The 14,733-nt window shown below is 51.4% G+C and overlaps 1 protein-coding gene across 2 annotated transcripts in view; it reads right to left on the bottom strand.

Moving 5' to 3' along the window:
* Nucleotides 1–355: 355 nt before the first annotated feature.
* Nucleotides 356–14,733, bottom strand: part of MSRA (methionine sulfoxide reductase A) — a 410,272-nt gene continuing 395,894 nt past the window's right edge. For both annotated transcript variants that reach the window (XM_062212846.1, XM_062212845.1), the window contains one exon: nt 356–1,108. In XM_062212846.1, coding sequence (XP_062068830.1) covers nt 944–1,108 — 165 coding nt within the window. In that variant the 3' untranslated portion in view covers nt 356–943. The remainder of the gene's footprint in view (nt 1,109–14,733) is intronic.

Raw genomic sequence — 14,733 nt, 5'->3', positions numbered from 1 at the left:
TGAGGACTCTCACCTATCCTTACCCCCGACCTGCTCCCTCGTAAGTAAATACCACAACCATCCATCCACTTGCTCAGGTGAAAAGACAGAGAAGGTGTTTAAAATTCACCAGTGGCTGCCCAATTAGCTTGCATAAGCCAACAACATCCTGTACCCACGTGGGCGACTTGGAAGAAGCTCCTGGCTCCTGGCTTTGGACTGGTGCAGCTCCGGCCATTGCAGCCATTTGGGGAGTGAACCAGCAGATGGAAAACCTCTCTCTCTCAAACAAACAAAATAAATCTAAAAAAAATGTATTCTACAGCACCTACCAGTGCTCTACTTAAGAAAGCAAAAGACAACATCAGCCAATTAGTATTATCGGACTGCAGATTTTTATTAGAACAAGTCTTTGCCATAGGTGCAAGCAAAGCGTGAGAACTCACCAAGCTAATTCACATCTTCTCTGTGCAGACAGCTGGGGATGGGGAGGAGGCCTCTTCCACAGGTCCGGACCCGGCAGAGGAGAGCATTGGTGAACGATTCCATGGGGGTCTAAGCACTCCCAAATTTAAGGCATTGGAGGGCAGCAGGGCTCACAGAGTGGCGGCAGGGCATGGGTTTCCAACATCCCCCATATACTGTCTCCTAATCCCCCGATTTCCTCCCATAACTTTCACAGCAAGCACCCAGAGACCAGGAAGAGTGTTCACAGAGTATTCATCATCTTCATTTAGACCCCAAAAGACCCAGAAAATCGCACGGCCCCTAATTCATTAGAAGACAATTGACACTATACCAACTTGCCATTGCGCTAACTATAAATGGTATCTCAATAAACCTGATTTTCATAAATGCTTTCGTGTGCGCAGAAAGCCACCGATGTGAATCACAAAAGCATTGCCCGATTGGGCCACAGTGGTTTTTTTGCGGCAACCTCAACGGCCCACCCAGTAGGGAGAACTCATTTTTGAATCCCCAGCGGGCAGGCTACGCCGGTGCCACCGAGGCCGCAGTAGCCGTCGGGGTTCTTGCTGAGGTACTGCTGGTGGTAGTCTTCCGCGTAGTAGAAGGTCTGGCCCTCGCGGATGTCAGTGGTGATGGGGCCAAAGCCGTGCTTGGAAAGCACCTGTGGAGACAGGGGAAGGGGATTCAGATCTGAGAGCCGCACAGAGCACAAGGGGGCGCGGGAGCAGCGGATGGAGGAGCTGGAGCCCAGGCCAGCAGAGGCCTGAGGACGGAGCTCAGCCCTTCCCCGCCGGGCGGTGCTGGGTGGGTGCTTACCTGGCTCCGTCGCAGTCCACTGGGAAGGAAATCAGGTGTAGACCAGAGTTTTGATTCCGTAATCCATGCTGCACCCACCACTCCACTGCCTCCCTAGCTGAGCGCTGGGTGGTTTGCACCCCGGGGGTCCGATGGGAAGGGACACCGTAGCTCCCCCAGGGAGACAGCAGCAGGTAAGTGGCGCCCTGGCTGCCTGAGGAAGCCGAAGCAGCGCTATGTTGGCAGGGAGGGCAGGACGGTCCAGACAGGGAGGCTGCAGCCCAGTCTGCACCCTGCCTCTGGCCAGCGGCTCAGCAACAGGCCGCCTGCCCGCAGGCTGCACGAAGGGTCCCTGATGGCCGCGGCTCCAGGGAGCAGTGACTCTGCACCGTGGAGGGCATGCACTCCAGGCCAGGGAAGGACGAGGCCCCAGGGCTGTGGCAGCTCGTCCCCACCCTGGGCGACCTAGTTTGAGCGCTGGTATCTGCTGCCCCGAAGATGCACATCAACACCAACGAGTGGGGGTGGAGAGCAGAGCTATTTGGGAGACGGATATTTGGGAGACGGATTAGGAAACTGACATGGCTCCCGGTGGGTTTCAGCCTGGTTCTTTTCCCTCTCGGATCCCGGCAGTGCCCTCATTCTCTTGTCGCACGCTGCGTCGGCTATTCAGCACAGCAAGACAGACTCAGCCCCTGTGTCCTTGACCCCATGGGCTCGGAGCTGCTGTGTGGGGCCGGCGGGAGCTGTCCCGCACCGTCTGTCAGTGCATCAGAGAGGAGTCCTTCACTCTGCCAGGCACAATGAGTCCCATAAGAATACTCGGTGGCTCCCTGCCTCCGGTTTCTCCGGGAACCTGCGCCTTTCCCCGAAGTGAGGCAGAGGGACGATTCTAGATCCGAGGCTGGGAATGGCGGGGACTCACCATGGCTACGGATCGCAGCTTCTTTGCAAGGGTTAGGAACGAGAAGGAGGAGGCGTGCTCATGTTGGTTTTGAGCATTTTTTTTGGTAAAGTAGCAATCAGTGGGGGTTTGCCATACGCCAGGCCCTGTGCAGACTTCATCGTGTTAGTCTGAGCCTCACAACAGCCACCGGCAGCACGTCCTGCGAGTGCGGCTCAGATTTCCAAGCGCCCTTTGATCTGGGACACCCCCGGCCTGCCCTGCAGCTGCAGAGGGGCTCGCCTGCAGCCCACGTGTCCCAGATTCTGTCGCTGGCAGCGTCCCCCGCTGGAGGCTGCCCGGTATGTAAACGTGCCGGAGGCTGGCAGGCTGCAGGAGGGGGAAGGCATTATTTGCAAGGCGCAGCTGTGAGGATGTGTAGGTATCTGCCGAGAGCAGAGCTGGGGCCCTGCCAGCTCCTCCTGGCTGCCCTCCTGAGAGTCATTCTCGCCGGGGCTGCAGGCACTCAAAGTCACCGGTGAGGATTTCTGGCAATTTCTGTGACTTCCTGGTATCATGGAATTTGCTAGCGCTATGCTGGCCCTGACTTCGTGCCCCCAGCCTTTCAATGCCTGTGTAACACCACCTTCCCTTTGTGAAACCCAGCCGGCAGGAACGCCTTGGCCACGCTCTGCTTCCGGGGCTGAACCCCCGGCGCACACAGCCTTTGGCACCAGAGCTGTTTCTGGGGAAACAGAACTGCAGAAAGAACCAGAAGTGGGGGGGGGGGGCGCTGACCGCCTGGCCTGGCTGCAAGTGGAGGATGGTCTGTGTTGTGTCCCCACCAATCACCACCAGCAGTGGCCAGTGAAGAGGCGGACTTTGGGACTCAGGCGACCGTGGGGATGGAATATTCTGGAGGCCTGTGGGTTGTGCTGGCCCCTTTGGGCAGCACACGGGAGCTAACAGGAGAGTCCAGTGCAGGCCTTGACACCCCTGGCCCAGGCGAGGTAAGAGAACCAGGGGACTTGTATGGCTGATTTAAAACAATCCCGCATCTCTGGCAGCTGTGTCCAAACACAGCATAAAAAGTGGGATCTTGAGGGTTCGGGACTCTGGACGCAAGCGGAGTTCACACCTCGCTGGTGTGAACCAGCATTTGGCCTGCTCTCACCCAGCACTCCGTGCCAGCCCACACCGGCCTTCCTGGCTCTGCACCAATGCCTGTTTTGACCTCAAAAGCTTCCCCACTCTGGTAGAAGAGTCAGAGGCTGTCCTTTTACAGGTGCTCCGGGCCAGCCGGCCCCACCCACGTCTTTGCTCTCAATCTCATCTGGCTCTGCCCCCACCGAGAGTGGTCAGCACCACGGTTCCCTTCCAACACATTGCCATCACAACTGCTCCTGTGGGAACAAGCGGCCTTGCCCAAGTCACACCTGCAGTGCCCTGAAGCATCTTGGGACCAGGCATGAAGGCAAAGGAGTCCCCCCCAGAAAGTCCTGCACTCACGGTCACCGTCCCTGGACACATTGCTCCTTGGAGGCAGTGGGAAGGCCAGCTGGACAGTGGGGGCCCAGGCAGTACCAGACCTCTGCCACTAGATGGCAGACACTTCACTCATAAAAACCCCCTGAACAAAAAGCCATTGAAACCCGCGGAAGCCAGAGCCTCCAGCTGCCCGTCTGTACTGCAGTAAGCCCGGAAGCTCCCGCACAGGTCTGGCCAGGGGGCAGGCGGCCGAGGGTCCACACGGCGGCCCTCCGCCCTCAGTGGCCACAGCTGCAGGCCCTGACTGCCCCAGGGACAGGCCACCAGTGCTACTGACCTCTCCTAGGCCTGAAACTGGAGCACAGGGGGACAGAAATGGGGAAGGGAACTGGGTGAGACGAGGAAACAAGGGGACGGAGACTCACGTGGAGTCTTCTGGTTCCTCCTTCCCTGGCCCAGGCCCTCAGGGGACTGGAGGTGAGTTCCCTGGGCCCATCTCGTGGTTTCTGTAGGTCCTGTCCCTGTGGTCCTCTCCAGGGCTTGGCCCGGCCCAGGGTTAGACTACATGTGACCTTTCCCTCCAGGGATTGCAGCTTGGCGACCTTCACAGGGCCGGGTCTGAGCCTGGGAGTAGGGGAGTGACACACACCACAGAGAGGCCAGCCTCGCCAGCCCCGCAGTGGGACGTGCCAGGCCTCCCTTGTTGCTCCGTGCACCCCCTCAGCCTTGTGGCCCTGGCCACTTTCTGGCTTTTCCCTTCTCTGAGCACTGTTTTCCTGGGTTGTGTTGAATTAAGCTACTTCTGGAACATTCCACTCCTTTGCCCATGACCTTCCAATGCCCTTCCCTCTCTTCTCCACTTCAAGAACCCATCTCTCAGGACCCAGATCAAAGGTCACCGTGTCTATAAATGCGGTGGTGACACTGACACTTGTGTGTTAACATGTGTAGGACAGGAGGGTCACGTGTGTGCACGCTTCCATGTGAGTGTACACTTCACGTAGGTGCATCCAAGCGCTTGTGAGGATATTGTGTGATATACGTTCAACTTCCAACTTAAATGGATTGGTTCTATAGATACATTTCACTTAGAAAATGCCCTACTATAAAGAAGAAATTTGAACTCACGATAATGGTCTGTAACATCTTCGGGAGTCATGGATTCCCTTGAGAATCCAATGAAAACACTATGGGCTCTCCTCCCACATTACTCACAATCAGATATTTGCTTACAATGTCAAAGGATTCTAGGACCCTCTGGAGTCCAGCCACCACCCCAGAGGGAGAGCCTCTGAGACAGGGCCTCCAGGGCCAAGGTCACCATGGGACTTCACCCACGCCCAGCAATCACCGCTCACGGACCGGAGAAACGCGCAGGCATAGTCAACCAGTAATGAACACCTTCCAGACGGATGAGTTTAATTTTGGTCACAGTTTGAAGGCCCTTGTAGCAAGGAGAAATGGTTGTGTTTGCTAATGGGGGAGTCTCCCGGAAAGAACAAACGAATCTGCAGTTCTGATCTCACCACAGTCATATTTCTCAAAGCCTCGCTACACGTGATCCAAGCAAGCCCTATCTTCCCCACACCCACCAAAAGAAGCAAACCTTATCTTGTGTTGGGTTTTTTGTAATTATTTGCACGTGCATATGTGCATTGTTTTATTTTATGATCACTTTTTAAAATGTTTTAATGGTATGAAATTAGTCTCCTAGAACGGAAATCCAGTTTGTGATGCTGAGCCTATAGGAAATAGGGCCAGGACTTCTCAGCACTCAACCTGAAAGTCACCAGATCTGCAAAGGAGGAAAAGGCTCCAGGCAGGACCTGGGGGGGGAGCAGGGGGTGTCGATTCTGTTCCTCGGTCTACCCTCTAGTGGCAGCTGGGAGCTTCACCAGGCACATCTGTCCGTTCCCTTCTGAACTGAGATCCAGTTCTGGCTATGAGCGTGCACACACACACACCATCACACCATCACACCATGTGATGCTGTCCTGCTCTGGACTCTGTGGTGTTGTCCATCAGCCAGTGGCTTTCACTATCTGCTCCTCCGGGAACAGGTATCTGGGGGGCCCTGTGCCATCGAGGCCGATCACGGTGTCTTCTGACCAGCAAGGACGTGGCTCCTGGTTTGCAGTGGTGACATGATAGAGGTACAGGCTGAGCCCCGTCTCTGCAGAGAAAGGAGTTGCCTGTGTTCACTTGACCAGTAAGCTCCAAAGCCAATACCCTTGCCCCTCCACATACGGACAGGGGCCAGCAGTTTGTCAAAAATGTAAAATTGGGGCGGGGGGTAGGGTGGCGCTGTGTCATAGTGGATAAAGTCGCCACCTGCAGTGCCGGCATCCCATATGGGTGCCAGTTCGAGCCCTAGCTGTTTCCCTTCTGATCCAGCTCTCTGCTATGGCCTGGGAAAGCAGTAGAAGATGGCCCAAGTTCTTGGGCCCTGTACCTGTGTGGGAGAACCGGAAAAAGCTCCTGGCTCCTTGTTTTGGACTGGGCTCAGCTCCAGCCATTGCAGCCACCTGGGGAGTGAACCAGTGGATGGAAGACCTCTCTCTCTCTCTCTCTCTCTCTCTCTCTCTCTCTCTGCCTTCAAGTAAATAAATAAATCTTTAAAAAAAGAAGCTGGCACCTCCCTTGTCAAATGGCCTGCAGGCCACTGGTGTGTGAGTTACACCTGCAGAAGGCCCCTCTGGCAGACTGTTAGTGCTCACCTCGCCCCTCACTCCCCTCTTGGAGTCAGGCTTCCCATGTGACTTGCTCTGGCTGGTGAGCTGGGAGTGGTAGTGACATCATCATTTCTGAGCAGAAGCTTCGCCACTTTTGTCCCCATGCTGCGGCCACTGGCAGTGTTCCAGTTTGTGATGGCTCTGCCGCCCAGGGGACTGGGGTGAGGACAGTGGCCATCTGGGAGCAGAGCCCCCAGACAGAATACTCAGTTCCCTCCATTCTGTTGTCTCTGGCTTGGGGTGCGAAAGCTCCCAGTTCAGTCTCAAGACTTTCTCCGCAAGCACATTTTTCAGCTCTCCAAGCTCACTTGATTCACGTGAGGCATTAGGAATGCAGAGATAAACATGACAGTGCCTGAGCGCCAGGGGCTGGGGTGGGGGTGGGGCGCAGGCAATGACAGCATAAAGGGAACGGAGTGCCTATCAGGTAGCCCCATGCAGGACCTGGAGCTCCCCGCCTTCAAGGGCTTCGTGGCTTAGGGAGGAGTCCGGTCATCAGGGTGATGAGACGCCCGAGAGGGCAGAATTACTATGTGACAAAATGAGAGCAACTGAGGTCTCACAAGTTTGCGCAACCAGGCCCTCAATTTGACTCAAGAACGACTCATCCAGGGGCCAGCGCTGTGGCATAGCAGGTAAAGCTGCAGTGCTGGCATCCCATATGGACGCCGGTTCGAGACCCAGCTGCTCCACTTCTTATCCCGCTCTCAGCTGTGCCTTGGAAAGCAGCAGAAGATGAAAGTGCTTGGGCCCCTGTCACCCATGTGGGAGACCCAGAGGAAACGTCTGGCTCCTGGCTTTGGATTGGCCCAGCTCCAGCTGTTGCAGTCATCTGGGGAGTGAAACAGTGGATGGAAGACCTTCCTCTTTGTCTCTTCCTCTGTCTGTAACTCTGCCTTTCAAATAAATAAATAAATCTTAAAAAAAAAAAAAGAATGATGCATGCAGCCCCCCTCCTGAGGGCCACCCTCAGCCGGGGAGTGAGGGGGCCTCTGTCCTTCCCAGGAGGCTGGGGTACTGCTCACAGAGACAGGCATGGCACGATCATCGATATCCACCATGCAAGGCCGACGGCACATACAGGCATGCCGGGCGTGCAGACAAGTCCTTTGTGGACAAGGAGGAAGGCAGGTTCACCAGCTGGAAGGAGCATCCTGGAGGAGGCAGATGTTGAGGGGAAAATCTACAGCGGGTGGTCATGGGACCAGGAAGGGCCTGCTCTGAGCACAAGAGACCTTAACCAAACAGGTCGGGGGCGGGCCACAAGGCTCACTGAAGGCCTGCTGAGGGCCTGCAGGGCAGGAGTGGTGCAACAGCAGTGGCCTGGGGGAAGACACTGGAAAGGTGGCCCAACAAGGGGGCCCCCAGGCAAACGGCACTCTGGGGCTAAACAGCAGGAAACCATGGAAGCAGAGAGGCCGGCGTTGCAGTGCAGTGGGTTAAAGCTGTGGCCTGCAACTCCGGTGTCCCATATGAGTGCTGGTTCGAATCCCAGGTACTCCACCTCGATCCAGCTCCCTGCTGATAAGCCTGGGAAAGCAGCAGAAGATGGGTCCAAGTGCTCGGGAGCCTGTCACCCACATGGGAGACCTGGCAGCCATTTGGGCAGTGAACCAGCAGGTGGAAGATCTGTGTCTCTCCGTGTCTCTTTTCTCTCTGTCACTCGGCCTTTCAAAAAAATATAAAATAAATCTTTTTAAAAAAGAAATGCAAGAAGGGCAGAGGGAGGGATCTTTGGAGGGATCTTTGGAGGCATCAAGTGGCCAGCCTACCTCCGTGTGCCCCCGTGTGAAGTAACTCAGTGCAGGCTCTCCGTTCTCCCACGGCACTGCAGCACAGCAGTGCAAAGGAGGGCTTCGCAAGGTTAAAGGAGACACTCACCCCAGCCAAAGAGAGCAGGTGCCGCTGGGGCGCGGCTGCTGGCCTGCGCAGGGTCTGGAAGGCTGACTGCCCAGGTGGGGACTCAGGGGAAGGAGGTGGCTGCTGTTTGTTTTCCTATTACTCCACAGCCGACTTCCGCCTCCCCACACCTGACGTGTTCCAAGCACCGGTACCCGGGGCCAAGAAAGACTAAACCCCTGCTTCTTCTCCACTGCCTGTCTGCTTTAAAATTCCCCACCAGGCAGGGCAGCCAGCCCTGGCCTGAAAAGGAGGCAGGTGCGGCCGCGGCCTCCTGCTGGGAGCCAGCGGACAGAGCTCAGGGTGTCCCGGCTGAGATGTGTCACAGGCCACTGGCTCTGGCTTTCCCAGGGCACGCTCCAGCCCCGAGACGGTTTACATCCATCATGTGTTCAAGGACTTGTGGTTTCTCTTGATTCAGTCTTCCCTTTGAGGTCTGGTGGTCTTGAAAAGGAATTCAAATGATTTCTCTGAGTTTCCCGTCCTTTCATGGCTTTCTGTTTCAGGAGAAACGGATCCCTCCCCCTTGCCCGCCCCTATGTATCTCTGAGGGGTTATAATCTGCTTTTTCATATCTGCAATCAATTAACAACAATCTCCATTTGTTATACTCTTAGCATCAAGTATACAAAGGAAACCACTTTTCACTTTCCAGAGAAAGTCAAGGACACTGGGTTTCACCTTGAGGATGAAATGCAGATTGCATCAAAAGGAAAGATCCTTCATTCCGAAAGGTTGAATACAAAAGAACTTAAAGCAAAAAACGCCAGCTGCTTAAGTTCGGAGCACTGAATTCAATGAGGGACAGGAACTTTGCAGAACACCACCATTTCTCAATCAGGTATGGATCCCAGCAGCTCAGCGCTGCCGGAGCGAAGACTGGCCTGATTCTGAACAGTCTACAGAGCGGCCGACTGCCCTGGTCGGCCCCGGGGTTCGGGAGTATCCAGGGGGTGCAAGACGTTCACTGCTGAACCGGGACAGCTTCAGGCAACCTACCCTAGGACAGTTAGCGCACTGGGTGATGATGATCTTGTTGTGAGCACTGGGCGGTCTGCGTCACCCCCTGGAGATCAGTGTCTTCTACTGCAAAATGCAGAGAGGTTCAAAGGAGAGGTGGCCTTCCAGGAAACCACCTCTCTCTGCCCCAGGTCTTCCGAGCCTTCCCTAAATTTGCCTCTTTTTTTTTTTTTAAGCTAATCATTTTACTGAGATGTAGTCATGTACCATAAAATTCATAGTTTGTAAATTTACAATGTAATGGCTCCCAAGACACACCTCTTCCCCATTCTTCTTATTTCCATTCCTTAGGCCGGAGGCTTCTGACGGACTTATCTTCAAGTCTGCACCTTCTTTCTCCTGCTAACTCAGTCCCTCTTGGGATTTGTTTTTCACCTAAGTTACTGCGCTTTTGAACTGGCACTCAGCTCTCCTGAGTTCCAGAATCCCATTTAGCTCTTGTTTTCCTTAGTGACATTCTGCATTTGGTGGGGCACTGTCCTGTTTCCCGCTCCTGCCGTGGACATGGTTTCCTTCAGCCCTTTATGGATGCCTGCAGCAGCCCACGGACCAGCTTTGTCTAGTGAGTCCTTTGGTGTTTGTTTCGTGGCTTATCTTGAAAACCGGACATCAGGGCAACTCTGGGAATCAGATTTTGCCTGACCCCAGGGCGCCTGCTGGTCACTTCCTCAGTGACTTTGCTGGACTCGTTGTGGGCGGTTTGTAACCTTTCAGGTATGGCCATTGAAGTTTCGTGGCTAGCAGAGAATCAGCATGTGACAGGACACAGAGTGCCTGGAACCCGTCACTCTCCTGCCTTCCCCGTTGCAGTAGTGCTCCATGCTGCCTTGCGGTTCGCTCTTTACCTGCACCAGGGCTACAAGGTCAGCCATGGGTGAGAGACCAGGGCCTTCTCCGGCAGGTGCACACCACAGCTTGCTTAGCCTGTGTGCCAGCTGGAGGATATTTGGGGGAGTATTATGAATAAAGCTGCTGTAAACATTTGGAAGCAGGGTTTTGTGCAAACATAAATCTTATTTCTCTTAGGTAAAAAAAAAAAAAAACTAGCAGTGAGATCTCTGGATCACATTAGGGAAGTGCATATTAAACTTTTTAAGAAATTTCCAGACTGGTTGTACCATCCTGAGTTCCTGCCAGCAATGGATGAGAGAGCTTCTGTGCCTCTGTATCTGGCCAGCACTGTCAATTGTCATTCTAACTGGGGAACACTGGTATCTCCGTGTGGCTGTGATTTGCATGTCCCTAAGGACTGGCACCATGGGTACCTTATCTATATTTTGTTAGTCTATTTATATGAAAGACAGAGCATGGGCCAGCATTGTGGTGCAGTGGGTTAAGCTTCTGTCTGAGATATCGACATCCCATAGCAGATGCACTGATTCCTATCCAGCTACTTGTTAATGTGCCTGGGAAGCCAATGGATGATGGCCCAAGTACTTGGGCCCCTGCAAATCATGTGGGAGACCAGAACAGAGTTCCTAGCTCCAGCTTGGCTTGGCCCCGACCATTGTGGCCATTTGGGGGAGCAAATCAGCAGACAGAAGATATCTCTGTCTCTTCCTCTCTGTCACTCTGCCTTTCAAATAAAATAAATGGAAAAAAGGAAGAAAGGAAGGAAGGGAGGGAGGGAGGAACGAACCTTCAATTCACTGGCTCATTTTCCAGATGGCTGTAACAGCCAGAGCTGGGTCATGCCAAAGCCAGGAACTCCATCCAGGTCTCCTACATAGGTATTAGGGGCCCAAGTACCACCACCATCTGCTGCCTTCCCAAGTGCATTAGCAGGAAGCTGGATAGGAAGCTGGGACCCAAACTCAAACTCTGGTATGGGATGCTAATGCTGGGAGTGGTGGCTTAACCCTCTGCACCACAATGCTGGCCCCTGTCTTAATGTTCTTACTTGCCCTCTGTATATCTTTGGTGAAGTTCAAGTCTTTTGTCTATTTTTTTTTAAATAACTTGAGAGGAAGAATCGCAGAGAGACAGACCAAGAGAGCTCTAATCTGATAGTTCACTCCTCTCCCACCCTCACTCTCCAGCTACCTTCAATGGCCAGGGCTAAGCCAGGCTGAAGGCAGGAGCTGGGAACTGGATCCAGGTCTCCCATATGTGTCACGGGGACACAAACACTTGAGCTGTCATCATTGCTTCCCAGGGTATACACTGACGGGAAGCTGGAATTGGTAGCTGGAGCTGGGACTCAAACCCAGGCACTCCAGTATGGGATAGGGGTGCCACCTTAAGTGCTGGGCCAAATACCTGCCCCTCTGTTTTTTAATTAGTGGGTTTATTATTATTGAATTTTGAGATTTCTCTAAATATTCCAAAGTTATGTTTTGATTTCAAATGGATATCCCTGCTCCCCAAGACTCCATTATGCTCCCATTGAGCTTCTTGGCTCTCTACCTGTAACATATTTTTAAATTATTGATAGTATCTATATATATACACATACATTGGCACACACACAGCTACTTAGCAATTGGATTTTTGTTTTCAATTTTTGCTCAAGAAAAATTTGCTGTGCCTCTATTCGGGCATTGTACAAAGTACTAGGGAAGCAGAAATGACTAGCAAATGGCCCTTACAATTGAGATACTGTCAGAAATGTGGTTTAAATTTGGATTAAATGAAGAAAATACATAAGAATAACTACATGTAATAGATTAGCTTTTTGCGTGGAAAATTAACTGTGTTCAGATAAACAGTTGAAATAGCTTTATTATGACTTTATAAAGGCTATTCATTATCATTTATAAATTCCATCTTTATTAATAGTCAAAAGTATTCCTCCATAAAGCTCTTGCCAAAAGTATCATATATTCTGAAAGAACGCGGTTTGCATGAGAAGATTTCTGGTGCAATTTTAAATGGATATTTCTGCATTTCAAGCTTATGAAATGTGATGAAAGTCAAGTTTGAAGCCAAAGGAAAACCACTCTGTACAGCACACACCCTTTCCCTGCTGCAGGGAACAGCCCTGAAGCACATTTAACTTGAGTGCAATATGACCATCTAGCTACAGAGCTGCTGGCAGAATCTTCTGGAACACAGAGAAAATTAACTTTCAACAGTAACTTAAAAAGCCAGGGTAACTTCTTGAAATCTTCTTACTCTGGGTTTAAAAAAATGAGACTTAGTAACTTTATTGTTTTTTTTTAATTTACTGATTAAGATAATAAAAGTTGTGCTCATTTCAATATTAAGAAATTAAAGCCTCCCTTGGGACTGTGTCTGCCCTGGGGTGGGTTATATCTGTCAACTGCAAACAGGCTGGCCAGCTTGCGGGCAGACGTTCTTGCTCGGGCTGCAGTATGTATAACCTCACACTACATCGGCCAGGGCTGATCATCAGACGACTGGGAGTTTTTATTATTATCACAGCAAACTACAAATAAGAGTGGACCATAAAATGTGAGCTCTAAGAGAAAATGCCCTTAAGATAAGAATTTGTCCTGATGATTTAGCTCCTGGCCTCACACGGTTGAGAATATACGATGATGCTAAAGAAAGAAAGAAAGAAAGAAAAAGACGCTTGTGCCAGTTCCCTGTGGCTTAAAAGTGACACCGTGTGGGTGAAGGGCGGATGGCCCATGGAAGGCTGCTTCCCAGCCACGCTGTCAGAGCGAGGTTTAGAAGCTGTTGCTGATAAACACGTTTCATTTCCAGTGTCAGGCAACGGCATCTCGACACCAGCACAGGCATTGCTGGGGAACTCAAGCCTCCAGGGTTCTTTGATTCCCAAAAATACCCAGGAGACGAGATGATGGCCCGGGCAGAGAGAAGACGGAAGGGTCTCCGCTCAGACTGCGTAAGTTTCTTAGCAAGGAAATAAGGTCAGGATTCTTTTTAAAAAGAAAGAAGGGACTGAGGGGAGGAGATGAGGAGGAAAGAAAAGGGGAAAATGGAAAAATAAATCATCCAAAATAGGCCCCCAGCGTGCTTTGGCCAAGCACAATTTTCATTTTCCTCAAGGTTCAGAAACCAGTGGAGGAACTGGAAACTCCCTCAAGAGAAGCAAAAGAAGCTAAGTCCACAATTTAAATTTGCATAGTCTGTCTGTCTGTCTCTCTCTCTCTCTCTCACTATCCACTCTGCCTGTCAAAAAAAAAAAAAAACAATTTGCATAGAACTGACATGCTGGCCAGTTAAGAAGATAAACCCCTCTGAACTAGAGTTAGGCCAGTGGTACTATGTACTTAACGATGCACTTAACGTAGCACTTTGTACCTGTAGGTACTGAAACTCCCCTATACCATCTCCAGGAGTGCTCAAGTAGGTCACATTTGTGTAGAGGCTGACGACAGGGGCTAGAGTTCTGCTCTTGGCTCTCCCAAACAACATGACCTTCAGCATCCGACCTTGAAGCCTCTCACCTGTAAAATGGGGATATGGTGCCCTCCGCTCGGCACTGTTCATGGAAATAGATGAAATTATATATTGGAAATAATATAGCCCACAGATTCTATGTTGCAGCAGACTCAAACCATGTTAGTGAATTCTGTGACGTCATGGTCTTTCTGAGCCATGGAATATCATAGCGTGGGAATGAGCAGGCAGTAGGGATTATGCCTAGAGCAGGGGAGGAATCAGCAGCCTCACCAACTGAACTTTTACCCCACCCTTCCCTGTTTTTCACTGGCACACGCAACTGAGGGACATGCTTTACATCCGTGGTCTCCTAGTTCCTTGTTCCTCGTGACAGTCCTGTGAGAGTGGTGTCACGGGCCTCATGTTGGTAAAGAAGTTGCTAAGCATTGAGAACAGGAAAGATCTGTGTCCAGGCAGTTCAACGCCAGAGCCTGTGTTACTAACTCTTCACTATAGTCATTAAGAAGTGTTCCATGTCCATTGTGTGGACAATACCAAGTCATTCCTTGGTACCCATGGGGGTTGGTTCCAGAACCTTCCACAAATACCAAAATCTGCAGATACTCAAGTTTCTTGTGTGAAATGGCATGGTATTTGCATATAATCTGTATGCATCCTCCCATATACTTTAAATCATCTCAAGATTACTTATAATACTTGAGACAATGCAAATGCTGGGTAAGCAGTTGCTATGTTGTATTATTTAGGAAACAATGACAAGAAAACAAAGTCTGCCCAGGTTGGGTAAAAATGCAATGTGGAAGAGCAGATATTTTCAAACCACAGTTGGCTGGAGCCATGGATTAGGAGCCTACAAATGTGGAGGGTATATTAGTCATAGTACTTCCTTTCACTGTGATAGAAGAGATTGACTTCATTTAAAAACTTGGATGCTTATATTACATATTCCTCTTCCAATGTCACTCTAAGATGTAAAATAAGAGCAGTTCTACATCATGATGCTGAGAACCTTGATTTTTATGCATCTCCACACAGAGAGATGGCCACTTGTCCACTTGTTCCAGGCTTGTATTTCCTGCTAGTAAACTCATTCTGTGTTTGTAACAACACAGAGGTGGTTTTTTTTTCCTGCTTCAC

The sequence above is a fragment of the Lepus europaeus genome, chromosome 16, assembly GCF_033115175.1.
Source record: "Lepus europaeus isolate LE1 chromosome 16, mLepTim1.pri, whole genome shotgun sequence".
Taxonomy (NCBI): Eukaryota; Metazoa; Chordata; class Mammalia; order Lagomorpha; family Leporidae; genus Lepus; species Lepus europaeus.
The sequence above is the reverse complement of the archived record's forward strand: the minus strand, read 5'-3'. Positions and strand labels throughout refer to the sequence as shown.